This window comes from Aplosporella prunicola, assembly GCF_010093885.1.
Source record: "Aplosporella prunicola CBS 121167 unplaced genomic scaffold K452scaffold_4, whole genome shotgun sequence".
Taxonomy (NCBI): domain Eukaryota; kingdom Fungi; phylum Ascomycota; class Dothideomycetes; order Botryosphaeriales; family Aplosporellaceae; genus Aplosporella; species Aplosporella prunicola.
The window spans coordinates 1,315,727-1,328,292 of record NW_022983532.1 but is presented as its reverse complement, the minus strand read 5'-3'; the positions used below and the strand labels follow the sequence as shown (position 1 = coordinate 1,328,292).

The 12,566-nt window shown below is 54.4% G+C and overlaps 5 protein-coding genes across 5 annotated transcripts; 2 read left to right on the top strand and 3 right to left on the bottom strand.

Moving 5' to 3' along the window:
• Positions 1-360: 360 nt before the first annotated feature.
• K452DRAFT_221209 (uncharacterized protein) lies at positions 361-1,299 on the bottom strand (the record flags this gene model as incomplete). Its single annotated transcript, XM_033536504.1, has 2 exons — positions 361-1,190; positions 1,251-1,299. 2 exons carry the CDS (start codon positions 1,297-1,299, stop codon positions 361-363), a joined length of 879 nt encoding a protein of 292 aa, XP_033401535.1.
• A 129-nt stretch (positions 1,300-1,428) lies between these two features.
• Positions 1,429-2,500, bottom strand: K452DRAFT_356188 (uncharacterized protein). The gene is made up of 5 exons (XM_033546026.1): positions 2,280-2,500; positions 2,141-2,220; positions 1,958-2,083; positions 1,817-1,896; positions 1,429-1,765 (listed from the first exon to the last, which is right to left on the bottom strand). Exons 1-5 carry the CDS (start codon positions 2,350-2,352, stop codon positions 1,705-1,707), a joined length of 420 nt encoding a protein of 139 aa, XP_033401534.1. The 5' UTR covers positions 2,353-2,500; the 3' UTR covers positions 1,429-1,704.
• A 141-nt stretch (positions 2,501-2,641) lies between these two features.
• K452DRAFT_265191 (uncharacterized protein) lies at positions 2,642-8,172 on the top strand. Its single transcript, XM_033538733.1, has 5 exons — positions 2,642-2,787; positions 2,850-2,916; positions 2,972-3,145; positions 3,198-5,926; positions 5,980-8,172. Exons 1-5 carry the CDS (start codon positions 2,710-2,712, stop codon positions 7,966-7,968), a joined length of 5,037 nt encoding a protein of 1,678 aa, XP_033401533.1. The 5' UTR covers positions 2,642-2,709; the 3' UTR covers positions 7,969-8,172.
• Positions 8,173-8,975: 803 nt separating this feature from the next.
• Positions 8,976-11,053, top strand: K452DRAFT_220753 (uncharacterized protein; the record flags this gene model as incomplete). The annotated part of the gene is made up of 2 exons (XM_033536475.1): positions 8,976-9,632; positions 9,821-11,053. The coding sequence occupies 2 exons, from the start codon at positions 8,976-8,978 to the stop codon at positions 11,051-11,053; spliced, it is 1,890 nt and encodes a 629-aa protein (XP_033401532.1).
• Positions 11,054-11,437: 384 nt separating this feature from the next.
• Positions 11,438-12,351, bottom strand: K452DRAFT_356185 (uncharacterized protein; the record flags this gene model as incomplete). Its single annotated transcript, XM_033546025.1, has 3 exons — positions 12,205-12,351; positions 12,055-12,129; positions 11,438-11,985 (listed from the first exon to the last, which is right to left on the bottom strand). Exons 1-3 carry the CDS (start codon positions 12,269-12,271, stop codon positions 11,438-11,440), a joined length of 690 nt encoding a protein of 229 aa, XP_033401531.1. The 5' UTR covers positions 12,272-12,351.
• Between the last annotated feature and the right edge of the window lie 215 nt (positions 12,352-12,566).

The following is a 12,566-nucleotide window of genomic DNA, read 5'->3' as shown; positions in this document are numbered from 1 at the left end:
ACTGCTTCAGCATACGGACACATGGTAGCATGGTACTTGTGAAGAACGCCATGTGGCCACTAGAAGGACTGAATCAAATGCTGAAAACAAAAGACTCTGAAGATGTTATGGAAACGTTTGTTTGCAGTTGCGTGAAGAAATGCATGAAGCCACGGACTAAGCACGACTGACTAGCCGTGTACTAAACAATGACATTGTAGGCGAAGGTATGGCCTTGCAACTTCATGAGAGCCTCTTTGGCGCTAAGTGTCACCTGTCTTCCCTCAGACGCCTTACGAACGATCAAACAGTCGATCTAGGAAGACCTCTATGAATTCATGTCATACCCAACAACAACACCATTATCGTCTGTATTTTTTCTTATTCATTGGTGACTTCTCCACTACCTTCTTTCAGCCGCGCTTCCCGCCTCGCCAACCTCTCCTCTTTCTTTTTCAACCACTTCTCCCGCTTCTCCTTCGCCGCAAGCTCCCTCTCCTTGAGCACAATCTCCTGCATCTGATGCGCCAACATCATGCTCTTCTCCTTCTGCTTCTGCAACTTCCTACCAACATGCGCAGTCACCTCACGCGGCACAGCGCCCCAATTGGGCTGATCATCCTCCTCCTCCTCAACACCATCCATCTCATCGACCAACGAATCCCAATGATCCTCCTCCTTCGCCAGCGCCGCCAATTCCGCCGAATCGCCTAGCGTATCCATCCAGCCCTGCCTTTGCTTGATGCGATACGTCAAGATGCGGCTCAAGCTGCGGGGCTGCGGCTTCGTCGAGCGCAGGAAGGGGAACTTGTTCGCGTTGACGAGGACAGGCACGCGACGCCGGCCAGACACCTGCGCGCGCGGCCGCGTCTCCAGGAACCTCTGGCCCGCCGGCAGCGTCGCCTCGGGGACGAAGTCGCGCGGCGGCTGCGCGTGCCGCGGCATTGGTGTTCGCGTTAAGTAGTGTGGCGTCAGTGCGAGCAGCTCGCTGATCTCCGTTTTGGCTTTTGTGTCGGCTTCGTGTTCGAGGCGGTCGAGCAGCTTCAGTGCTTCGTAGCCTGTTGAGAAGGCGAGCTTGAGCTGCGGCGTCGAGTGCATGTTCGCTGTCTTTCGGAATTTGTTGCGCGCGATGTTGGCGAGCGCGGTGCGCTGCTCATCGGGGAGAGGGACGGCGGCGCATTGCGTGAGCAGAGCGCGGTAGAGCGCGATGGCTGGAGAGCGAGAGTGAGATTATTGTATCTGACTATCGCGGGAGGCTGAGATTTGCGTACCAGCTACACGATGCTGGCTTGATTGCTTGGGGACCAAAAATTTCGGCATTCATGTGTTGGCTGCCATGCGTGGCGCGTGGAGTGAAGGTGCAGCGATGCGATGACGTCTCAAAAAACTTCTGGGGTCGCGAAGTCACGTGTGGCGATCGCCGTTCGATCTGCGGAATGAGGAATTGGTCGGAGTTCCAGGCGCGGATGCAAAGGCTCATTTGATTTGCTCTATTCCATCATCGCTAAGCCATAAACTCCGCTCCCATGCAGAGTAAACATTCGTAAGGCCAATGAAAAGCACGCTGCATCATGATAGTCGTCTTGCCGGCATTCACAGCATACACCGGAGTCTGGTGCTCTTTCGGCCGACCATATTTGACTCCATAATGTCCGCCACCCTCAATTCTTAAACCAAGCTCGCTCAATATCTCAAGACAGGGCTACTGGCGTCGGCTCCGCGAGCTTAGAAAGTGGAGCCCTCTGGAGGCTGGGGCAGCTTCTTGTGCTGAGGAAGGGCCATGAACCTAGGTAAATGTGAGTGTGATGATGTCTGAAAGCTGCCAAATAAGACATACCTCCTAAGCTCGATGAGGATCGTCTCCATCGTGAAATCGCGCTTCCACTGGGTAAGGCACGGCAATTTCGTGGGGTCAACCTGTAAACCGGTCTCAGTCGGACATATCCCAGCATATTGTTTTGTCCATCCGTTTGCATACCATGCCGTTGTTCGGGTTTACACAAGGCAGGTTGATCTTCGAGACGAAGGTGACCTCGGGAGGCACGTCGGGGTACTGCTGGCCGCAGTGAATCTTGACGCTGTAAATGCGGTTCTCATGTACGCTCTAAGCTCCGTTAGTCACAGTGTGCTGATGTGGCAGGTATGGATTGTCGTGGCTGACGTGGGGCGGGCCCAGGATGGTGCCGTTCCAGTTGGACATAAGCAAGTCATCGCCGTTCTCAAGACCGTAAGAGCAGGCCTCTGCAGATTGTCAGGCTCAGTATGATATTAAGATTATAGCCGTAGTGTAAGAGACATACCAGCACCGAGACCCTTCTCGCCCTTCTCGAGCTCCTCGAGCAGGCGGAAGTTCCTGGGGACCTTGGCACCCATTGTGGAGGATTTGCGGTTGGCGGAGGTGTCGCGTGAGGGAGGGAAAGAAGATAGAACAGAAAAGCTTGCGGGCTGGCTGCGCAAGCGAAGAATGAGAGGCGTGTCGGTGGTGTAGAAAAAAGAATCACGCAGATGCGGGGATGATGCGGGCAGTTTGATGTTCGATATGGTAGCCAACAGCCAGCCCACTTCGGGCGTCAGTCGCGGCAGGGGTGTGTCTTGGCATTCGTAGGTAGGGCTGGTAACTTCACGTGTCGCGCTCGCGGCTAAAGCCACGCAACCATCATCTCAGCCGGCAGCAAACTTCACCAGCGCCATAAGTTGCGAACAGATGCCGGCGCCGGACACTCGTCGAGCATGACGGCCCAGATACTCAGCTCCGAGCTGACAAATCTTATCCAAGAGTCCAAGAGGAAGAACTCCGATCTCCGCAATGTCAATATCCCCTACCGCCCGGCTTTGACCGAATTCGGAAGCACTGACTGGGCCTCGTATAGGCCGCCGATAAATCTCTCCAAGAGCTGAAGTCGTTGCCATCGACCTCCGAAGCTCAATTAGCAGCTGGTTGGTACTAACTGTGATTCTGCCGTGCCACCGTACCTGACTGATGCTGGAAGAGATCTCCACCGCCGCGCGCTATTTATTGATCCGTTTATCAAGGCTTGCGGGACGCAAAATGCCAAATTTGTCGGCCCTGCGGTCGTCTGCTTGCAGCGACTCATCGTTTCTCGAGCAATTCCTCGAAATCGGTTAAAGGAAGTGCTTGAGAGCTTCCGAGAAACCAGCCAATTGGGTACGACCAGCGCTCTTTCACTGGGCCCGATTTGATACTAAAGTTCCATTAGGCTTGGACATACAGCTCAAGATTCTTCAAGCCCTGCCTACTCTTCTTCAGAATTATTCCGAAGACATCCGAGGCGAGCTTCTCTCCATTGTTCTCCAGGTTTGCTCGTCTTTGCAGACCACAAAGAACCCCGCCGTCAGTGGTACTGCAGCCGCAACACTCCAGCAACTCATCATATCTACCTTTGAAAAGGTCGTGACCGAAGATGAGAAACAACTGCAGATACCGACTGTGACTGAGGTGCCAGGCGAAGATGGCGCCGTCTCTGTACGCCCTGCAGCCCATGATGCATACAAGGTCTTCCGTGACATATGTCTCATCACGGAGGGCGGCAGGCCACAGTCGATTCGGTTTTCTCCCATTACGCAAGCAGCTGGGCTCGAGTTGATCGAAGCCGTTTTAAATAACCATGGCAATGTCTTTCTGACACACCCAGAACAGGGTAATATTCTTCGCAGCAATCTCATGCCATTCATCATCAGATGCTTGTCAGAGAGACTTAGCTTTCCTATCACCCTGAGGGTTATGAGGGTTTTTAGCATGGTTTTGAGGCAACATCTGACCATCCTGTCTTCCGAATGCGAGATCGCCCTGGGCTTGCTCAACCACATGCTTGATCCGGATGCCGCAGCACCTTGGAAGCGCGCCATGTCTATGGAGATCTTCCGCAATGTCTACACGGACCCAAATCTCATCCTCCGAATCTATTCTCAATATGATGCTTCAGAAGGTAAAAGGTCAATCATCCGTGACAACCTGTCAGTGTTTGTCCGCCTGTCTACAGAGCGGCCTGCGGTCATTGGGCTTGGCCAACATTCAACGGCACCTGTTGGCGCGCCAATTGAAAATGACGCCCCGGCAGCACAGGCAGCACTTGAAGCTGGAGCTGTCGCAGGCATCATCGGAGGAGCCCCGAACACTGCAAGTGTGCCAGGTATCAGTACTCAGTGGAGCACCCTAAGGATACCTTGTATGGATCATCTCGATAAATCAGAACCGCCAAATTTACCCGAGACCTACATCTACAGTCTTGTTCTGAGTTGCATCAATAACTTCTCTGAGAGTCTGGCCAAGTTTATTCTCCCACTCACTGTCCACAACGAGGGTCGTGGCAAGAAGAAGAAGGCTGCAAACAATGAGCAAAACCAGTCGGCCCCTCCTACACCTACCGAGGAGAAACCTAAAAGCCGAATGGCAAGGTCACAGTCGTTCCGTCGGCGGACGGTTCCAATAAATCCTTTGGAGCTGAAAAACAACCCATCCGAGGAAGCCATCAAGATGACGGCAGCAGCCATCGATGATTGCTGGCCGGCGGTCCTCGCTACTTGTTCAACCTTTTTGAATGCAGCGCTTGATGCTGAATATTACCACGCGCTTGTACGGTCCATTCAAAAGTTCACGCAAATCGCCGGTCTTTTGAGGCTGACGACGCCAAGAGACGCTTTCCTCACGACGATGGGTAAGGCTGCAGTGCCTCCTACCGTCTTCACAGCGAATGTTTCTGCTCCCAAGGCAGCAGGTAATGAGACTCCTACTGCTGTGAGCAACCCCAAAGGCCTCCTTAGTGTCGACAGTCTAGTTAGCCAGAATTCGGACAAAAGCAGGCGGCAGTCTATGGAATCTGGGGCACCAACTCTCAGCACGCGTAACCTACTTTGCCTTAGGGCGCTCCTCAACCTCGCAATTGCCCTTGGGCCAACGCTAGAAGGAGCTTGGTCCATTATCTTCGAAACGCTTCAACAAGCCGACATGATCATGGCGACGGCGAATGCCACCTCCAGTGGCCGAGACCGACGAGGCAACCGGTATGACGGTGGAGCACTGGCGCAAATGCTGGGCTCGGAAGTTTCCGCTGTACAGGCTGCTGCCTCTCGACTGTTCGAGAGCACCGTCGACTTCCCCAATGAGTCTTTTAGCCAGGTCCTGAACGCACTTTGTGCTTTGCTGGAAGGCAAGTCTGGGGCGGCCTCTCAGCCTCCTTCAACGCCTATGCTTGAGAGGAGAGGTAGCAGCTTCGCCGGAATCTCTATCAAAGCCGAGTCTCAGGTCCAGGACTACGTTTTCGCTCTCAACAAGATTGGTGATATTGGGACGCTCAATTCAAACCGCCTTATCAGTTTTGAGCCAAATGTAAGCGGTTGGGACATCTTGATGAAATCTCTTGTCTCTATCATTACCAGTACGACAATGGTCAGCTCGCTTCGTTTGCTGGCGACGGATGTTCTCAGTCGACTAGTCCAAGACCTTGCCAACGAAACCAAACCGGAAGACCAAGACCTGAAGAACGAGATTCACGGTCGGATCCTTACAGCGCTGCAAGAGGTAGTCGATGCACTTTACAAAAACGCAAACAGTCCCCAGGACGAGCTCGACGAGACAGATGTTGAGGTGCACGTGGTTGTGTTGGACGCTGTCAAATCTATCTTGGATCAGTGTGGAGACTCAATCACGGTTGCTTGGGGATCGGTTTTCACTCTGATACAAAGCGTTTTCACCTCGGCCAAATTCAAAAACGAAAATCATCCTGATGATGCAGGATCAAGCGAGAAACTAAGCAGTCAGTTGTCATCGCAAATGATCTCTACGAAGCTCGGTAGACTTGCTTTTGGCTCTGTACAACTGGTTTGCTCTGATTTCTTGGCATCTATCCCTGATGATGCGATATTGATCTTTTTGGATCTTTTGTATCTTTTCTGTGACCAGGGAGAAGACCTCAATATTTCTTTGACCGTAAGTCTACCCTGTCTTGGGGTTTTATGCAAAATACTAACAAAAACTCCAAGACCATCACCTTTTTCTGGAACGTCTCAGATTATCTCCACAATCGGATTGATTTAGCCGAAATGGAGGGTTTGGCCGCAAAGTCCGTCGATGTTGCGAATCCAGATGAGAAAATTCAGGAAGGAGTTGAGGCGCAGTCAATACCTGCAATGTGGCTTCACCTTTTGCTTCGCATTGCTTCCATCGCTCACGATCGACGAGCTGATGTACGCAACGGAACGTTACACACATTGCTCCGAATCTTTGACAACTATGGAGACCAGCTTTCGCCCACGGCATGGAATTTGTGTCACAGGAGCATCACCTTCCGCTTGCTACGTCTTAATGTTCAGCGTCAAAGAGAACTCCGTTCCGGAAGCGACCTTGCAGATGCTGAGGAAGCCAATGGTTGGGTTGAGACGACAAGCATCATCTTGAATGGCATGGTCAAACTGTTCGGCAATTACCAAGACAGCATGCTGAAGGCGCCGCGCTTTTCCGAACTTTGGCAAGCGATTCTAGATTGTTTCAAGGCGTACTTGACTTGCGACTCGCATGCGGTAAATGCTGTAGCTTATGATGCCATCGGTGGCCTTCTCGGCAAGCTCGACTCTGCCGAACATGTGGGTGAAACTGCCGTTCGTCAGAGCTCTCAAATATGGCTCGAGAAGTTCCCTGAGAGCAAATCAATTACTGGCAATCACGAAGCATTCTCAGCATATGTTCGAGCTTTCAAAGAGGTCTATCGTTTGATCGGCAAGACTCTAGACGTTGCCGACATCGAGAAGGCCGCTTCAAATCTACGCAGATGTGTAGTAGAAGAGGAGAGTACAGCCTACTCGTCTGACAAGGATCTCTTGACACCTCTGCAGAAAGAGATCACCGGAAGCATCAAGATGATCGGCACTGACCTTGAAGGGATCCCAACGATTGTTGTGAAGCTACTGGCAGATCTTGTTTCCTTGCCTTTTACCAAAGAGCCATCTACAGAAGCCCGGACGGGAAACACTTTCATCGCTCTTTGCAAAGTATCGATGGACCTCCTTGAGGCAGAAGTTTCGGAGCATATTGGCAAGGCGGAGTTGTTCGCTCAAGGCGCTCTACTTGCCGCACTGACGAGTCTTCGCATCCCCATCAAGCTGAAGTATGAATGGAAGACTCAGGGCAAATCCCCACCGACATGGCAAAAGGCTACATCGACCGCATTGAAAATCGTCGCTCCGGCCCTTGAAAATGCACAACGTCTATCCACCCCTGACGACCAAATGATTCCATTGTGGGAGCAAATCGTTCACATCGCAGACGGCATTGCCAAAGCTGACCCTTCCGCCGCGCCTTCGCCAAATGTTATTCTCGAAGACGAAGCCTTCGACATTAAGTCACTTACGACCTTGCGAGACGCGATAATCCCTGGCCTCGGTGAGCCCTACATTCCCGACAGCACAAGACGGACCTACACACTCAGCCTCTTCCAAAATTCTCTGATTCACGCGCCATCGGTCGGCGAACTGCCCACGTCTACTCTTGCCACCGAGCCCCTCTCCTCGCTCTACCACATCCGCCACGGCCGCACACACGACCCCGCACCTACGCCACGCACCGCAATGGCGTACTTCTGCCTGTGCGAGCTGATAGCGCTAGCGCGCGTGCACGACGGCAGCGACGAGCGTGTCAAACTTGCCGCCGCCGCCGCGCCATACCTGCTTCTGCGGGCGGCGCTGCCGCTGAAGGCATACGTGGCGGACACGCCGCTACGGGGCCGGATGCCGCAGCCGCAGCCACAAAGGCAGGAATTGCTTTTCGTGCTGGGGGAGCTGCGGGCGTTGGATGTTGAGCCGAAGTGTATGCCCGATACGCCGGGGGTGAAAGGGCTGAATAAGAAGCATTTGCATCGGCTGTATCCGTTGGTGAGTCGGGCGGTATCTGTGGCAGGAGTGGCAAGGAGGGATGGAGAGGTCTTGGAAGGGTTGGTAAAGGTTGTGGAGGGTGTGGGGGAGGGGTTTGGGGTTTGATTGAGGGGTGATATGAAAGGAGTAGGGTGCGCGTGGGTGCCCTGATGATGGCTGCTGCTTCTTTTCCTTTTTCGCGTTCTTGATGCTGCTTTGCGGCATAGCTGTAATTTGCTTTTTGTTTGTTGCAGCTTGTTTTCTCGACCAATCGAGCAATATTCTATGTCAGCCATGTTCAGTTGAAATATATATTTTTTGTTATAAGGCTATATCATTACGCATACACACTCACCCTACACAGCTGCATGCTCGAGAAGCGTCGCTGTTGACGCGATAAAGATAGTGCTGTCCAGTTGAAATGGTGTCCAAACTTCCGGGTAGGCGCTTAGCGGAAGCAGATATATGAGACCATGCCGCCATTAGGCCTTTATACCTGTTTGGCTCTTGTTCATACAAAGCATAATAGGAGCTGAAGCGTGATTTATTTATTTGAAGAAGCAGCGACTGCCATAATAGTTACGGTGGTTGCAATCGAGGTCTTACGTCATTCCGTCAGATCACGTGCCGGGGCATTGACTTCGGTTCTTCATGTGAAGGTCCGTTTGTTCAAACAAAGAACACTGCTGCCTACAGAATCACGCCGAGAGCGATTTTTCCGGCCGAGCTCATGGATCCATCGAAAAGCTGCACCAATGGCGAAGCAAGAATCATTAAAGGAGAAGGAGAATTTCTTCCGCGACCTGGAAAGCTTGGATGACGAGGATGATGATATGGTCGATGAGGGCTGGCTGGACTCACTTAAAGTTCTCAAATCCGCTCGCTCAAGACCAGCTCGCCCATCGCGGATTCGCACCGCGGCTTCCTTCTCCGGTGTACCTTCTCCTCGCCAAACGACTACTCCACGCCGAGCTTCTGTCAGACTTGAAGGCCCAGATCCTGATCCTAGAACCACACCCGCCAGCCTCACCATAGGACCTGGCGAGGACCGCGTCATCGACTCGATCCTGGACATTGCATCATCACCTACAGCTCCTAGATCAGAACATCTCACACCGTTTTCTTCGGCTTCAATGGCCTCTTCGTTCACTGGACAAGCAGCAGTCCCTCGAGCAGCGGGCAAACGCAAGCGACCGGGTAACATCAAGGCACTTCCAGAGGCACAACAGGTCTTCAAGGGCCTGGTGTTCTTCTTCTTCCCGAACAATGACACCAACACTGCTCGTCGGATGAGGATTACCAAAGCGGTTGAATTCGGAGCCACTTGGGTAGTTGATTGGAGCGATGAGGTCACCCATGTCATAGTGGACAAGAACGTCAAATTCGACAGCATGGTAGACTATCTCAAGCTCACCACATTTCCGGGTCAATCGATCGTTGTCAACGAATGTTATCCGGCAGACTGCATTATCTATCGCACGCTAGTCAATCCGAAGCAAACCAAATACCAAGTACAGGGCTACGTACCAGCGACTGTTGAAGCATCGATCGATAACACTACAACATCCACTGCGCAGTCATCTCACTCGCTGCAACTGAAGCCGGCAAAGAAGGATCTTGCTCGAGAGGCTAAGACGCCTTCGGAGACTGATGAGGAAAGCGAGGTCGATGTCATACCAGACACCGTCAAGGCAAAACGCGTGCAGGAAAACACAGAACAGGCCTCTGGTGGGGAGTATGACGATGCGTTAGAGGAGATTATATCGCAGGCAAAGGGCACACCGCACCTTGTAAGTGAAGCATAGCTACGTAGAACAGCGAGTCAATGCTTCTGTGTACTTCATGTTGCGTTAGATCGGAATGGTAACGTTTAATCACTTTCCTACTGTCTCTTGATTTCCAACACCTGTAAATAGGGAAAGCACAAATACAAATGGAAGCACACACTATATCTGAGACTATCGCTAACAGCTCGTAGCCTATAGATATAGATGACGATGAAAACAGCTCCCCGAACGCCAGTGAGGCCGAAGAGACAGACACGGAAGACGAGCGGCCCAAGAAAATACCCAGGAAAAAGACAGGCCCATCAAACGAACACTTCCAGTGCATGCAGAAGCACGACGGCAAGAGTACGGACACTAACCCCAACGCGAAGACCATCGAGATCCTCACGGCAATGGGCGACTACTACGAGCAAACGAGAGACGAGTGGCGCTCGCGCGCCTACCGCAAAGCCATTTCCAGCCTCCGCAAACAAAACCACAAAATCACCACGAAGGAAGAAGCCCTAGAACTGCCATGGGTAGGCTCGCGACTGGCCACGAAAATCGAAGAAATCGTATGGACGAACCACCTCCGACGACTCGACAACGCGCGACTAGAGCCCACAACCGCAGCAATGCAGACCTTCCTGGGCATCTACGGGGTCGGCCTCTCGCAAGCCATGAAATGGGTGCAGCGCGGCCTAAAAACGCTCGCGGATCTCGAGACGCACAACGTGCCGCTGACGGCGAACCAGCGCGTCGGCATCGCGCACTACGCCGACTTCAACGCGCGCATTCCCCGCGCTGAGGTCGCGCTGCACGCTGACGTGGTGCGCCGCGCCCTAAGCGCTATTGACCCGTCGTTCACCGTCACGGTCGCGGGGTCGTATCGCCGTGGCGCGGCCACTTCTGGTGATATCGACTGCTTGATCTCGGCGCCCGGGGCGACGCTCACACGGCTGCAGGCCGTCGTGTTCGAGGAGTTGGTGCCGGCGCTGCAGCGGGCGGGGTTCTTGAAGGCGGCGCTGGCCGCGAGTGCGAGCGGCGGGCTCGGCAGTGGCAGCGGGACGAAATGGCACGGCGCGTCGGCACTGCCTATCTCTTCTCCCTCTCCCGCTCCCTCTACCGGGACCAGTGACGGTGACGGTTCCGCACCCCCACCCCGCGGGATCTGGCGCCGCATCGACCTGCTCCTGGTGCCCGCCTCCCAGCTCGGCGCCGCGCAGCTCTACTTCACGGGCAACGACATCTTCAACCGCAGCGTGCGGCTGCTGGCGAGCCGGAAGGGCATGCGCCTGAACCAGCGCGGGCTGTACCGCGACGTGCTGCGCGGGGGGGGGCGGGAGAAGATTTCGGAGGGGGAGCTGGTCGAGGGTCGGTGCGAGCGCCGCATCTTTGACGTGCTGGGCGTGCCGTGGCGCCCGCCCGAGCATCGGATTTGTTAGGGGTTGGGGAGGGGTGGTGGTGGTGGTTGTGAGGGGAGGTCGGTTTGGATGGGGAAGGGACTACGTTGCTTATTTGGGTACGCGTACGGGTATATCTGCCATGCTCTTCGCGAGAAGAAGCTCCTGTATCGGCGGTTTTCGTTGCGAAGAAGGAACTTTTTTTGCTTAGAAACGCAATGGCTACCGCCTTCTGTCTCTGATGCGAGGTGTTGATGTCAGAAGTGCTGTACAACGGGATATATCTCCGTAAGCTGTTCGTACCCAACTTCTCTGTACCGAGATATGCATGCTCATAAGACACCCAGGGCAGAAATACCCTCGCCGTTTAACCCTACCATCCACTCATCCCACCCACCACCCCCGCTACCCAGCCCAGCCCACTCTCTAAGCCTCGACCTTCAGCCTCTCCACGCCCTCCGCCACATCCGCACCCTCGTCATCCTCCTCACCCTTGCCCGCCAAGCCACGCTCCCAAAGCTGGCGCCCGGAGAGCTTCTTCTCCTCCTTGCCCTTCTTGCCCTTCGTCTCAGCCTCCTTCTCCTCAACAGCCCTCTTCTCCGCCTCCTCCATCTCGCGCATAAAGCCCTCGCGCCAGGACAAGAAGCTCTCCCTCGTGACAGCAGTGCCATGGAACTTCTTATTCTCCTCCGCCTCGGCAGCCTGTGCCTCCATCTCGACGACAGCGCGCTGCGCCGCCTGGCGCTCGGCGATGAGCAGCTCGGCAGAGTCCTTGAGCGTCGACACCAGCGTGAACACCATGGCCATGCCGAGGTTTTCGTCGATGGTGGGCGCGAGCGCGTCCAGCAGGCGCGCCTTGTCGGTTTGGATGTCGAGGTTCGCGTGTTTGGGCGCGTTGGGGGGTGTCGTTATGTCCAGCCGGGGTGCTTCGTCGGGGTAGTTGTCTGGGTATTGCACGCCGAGGATGATGGTCGCTGGGGCGGGGCGCGGGGCGCGTTAGTGCTGGTGGTTTTTGGTTGGAGAGGGGAGAGAGGAAGGCTCACGCGGCTCGGCTTCCTCGTCGTCTTCGTTCGTGACATCGAGCACGATTGTCACGCGGTACTCGGTGTCGGAGATGTCTGCGTGGTGGTGATGTTAGGTACCTAGCTGCCTCTGGGCGAAAGGTGGTGCTGGGAGCGGTGTTGTGTGCGCACCCTGGATCTCGTCCGGGAAAATGGAGTCGAGCACCTCGCGCTCCTCTATCTGCTCTTCTCTGCCCATCTTGGAGGTTTGGGGTTGGTCTTGTTCTTCCTTGGTGTTGGCGGGTCGGTCTCTGGCGGCCACGGCGGGCGTAATTGTTGCGATAACCGATAGCTTCACCGCCCGCACCGAACGGGAATGGCGCCCATGATGTGGGCGCGAATCAAGCTCGGCCGCCCAAGATTTTTGAAGGCCGAGATAGATTGCCCGCCACGAGCGCGCGCAAACCTACCACGCAATCGCAAACACACGCACAACGTCGATTTCGCCTCGTTTCTGCCCGCCCGTTTTTTTTTTTTTTTTGCCCAGCACCCTC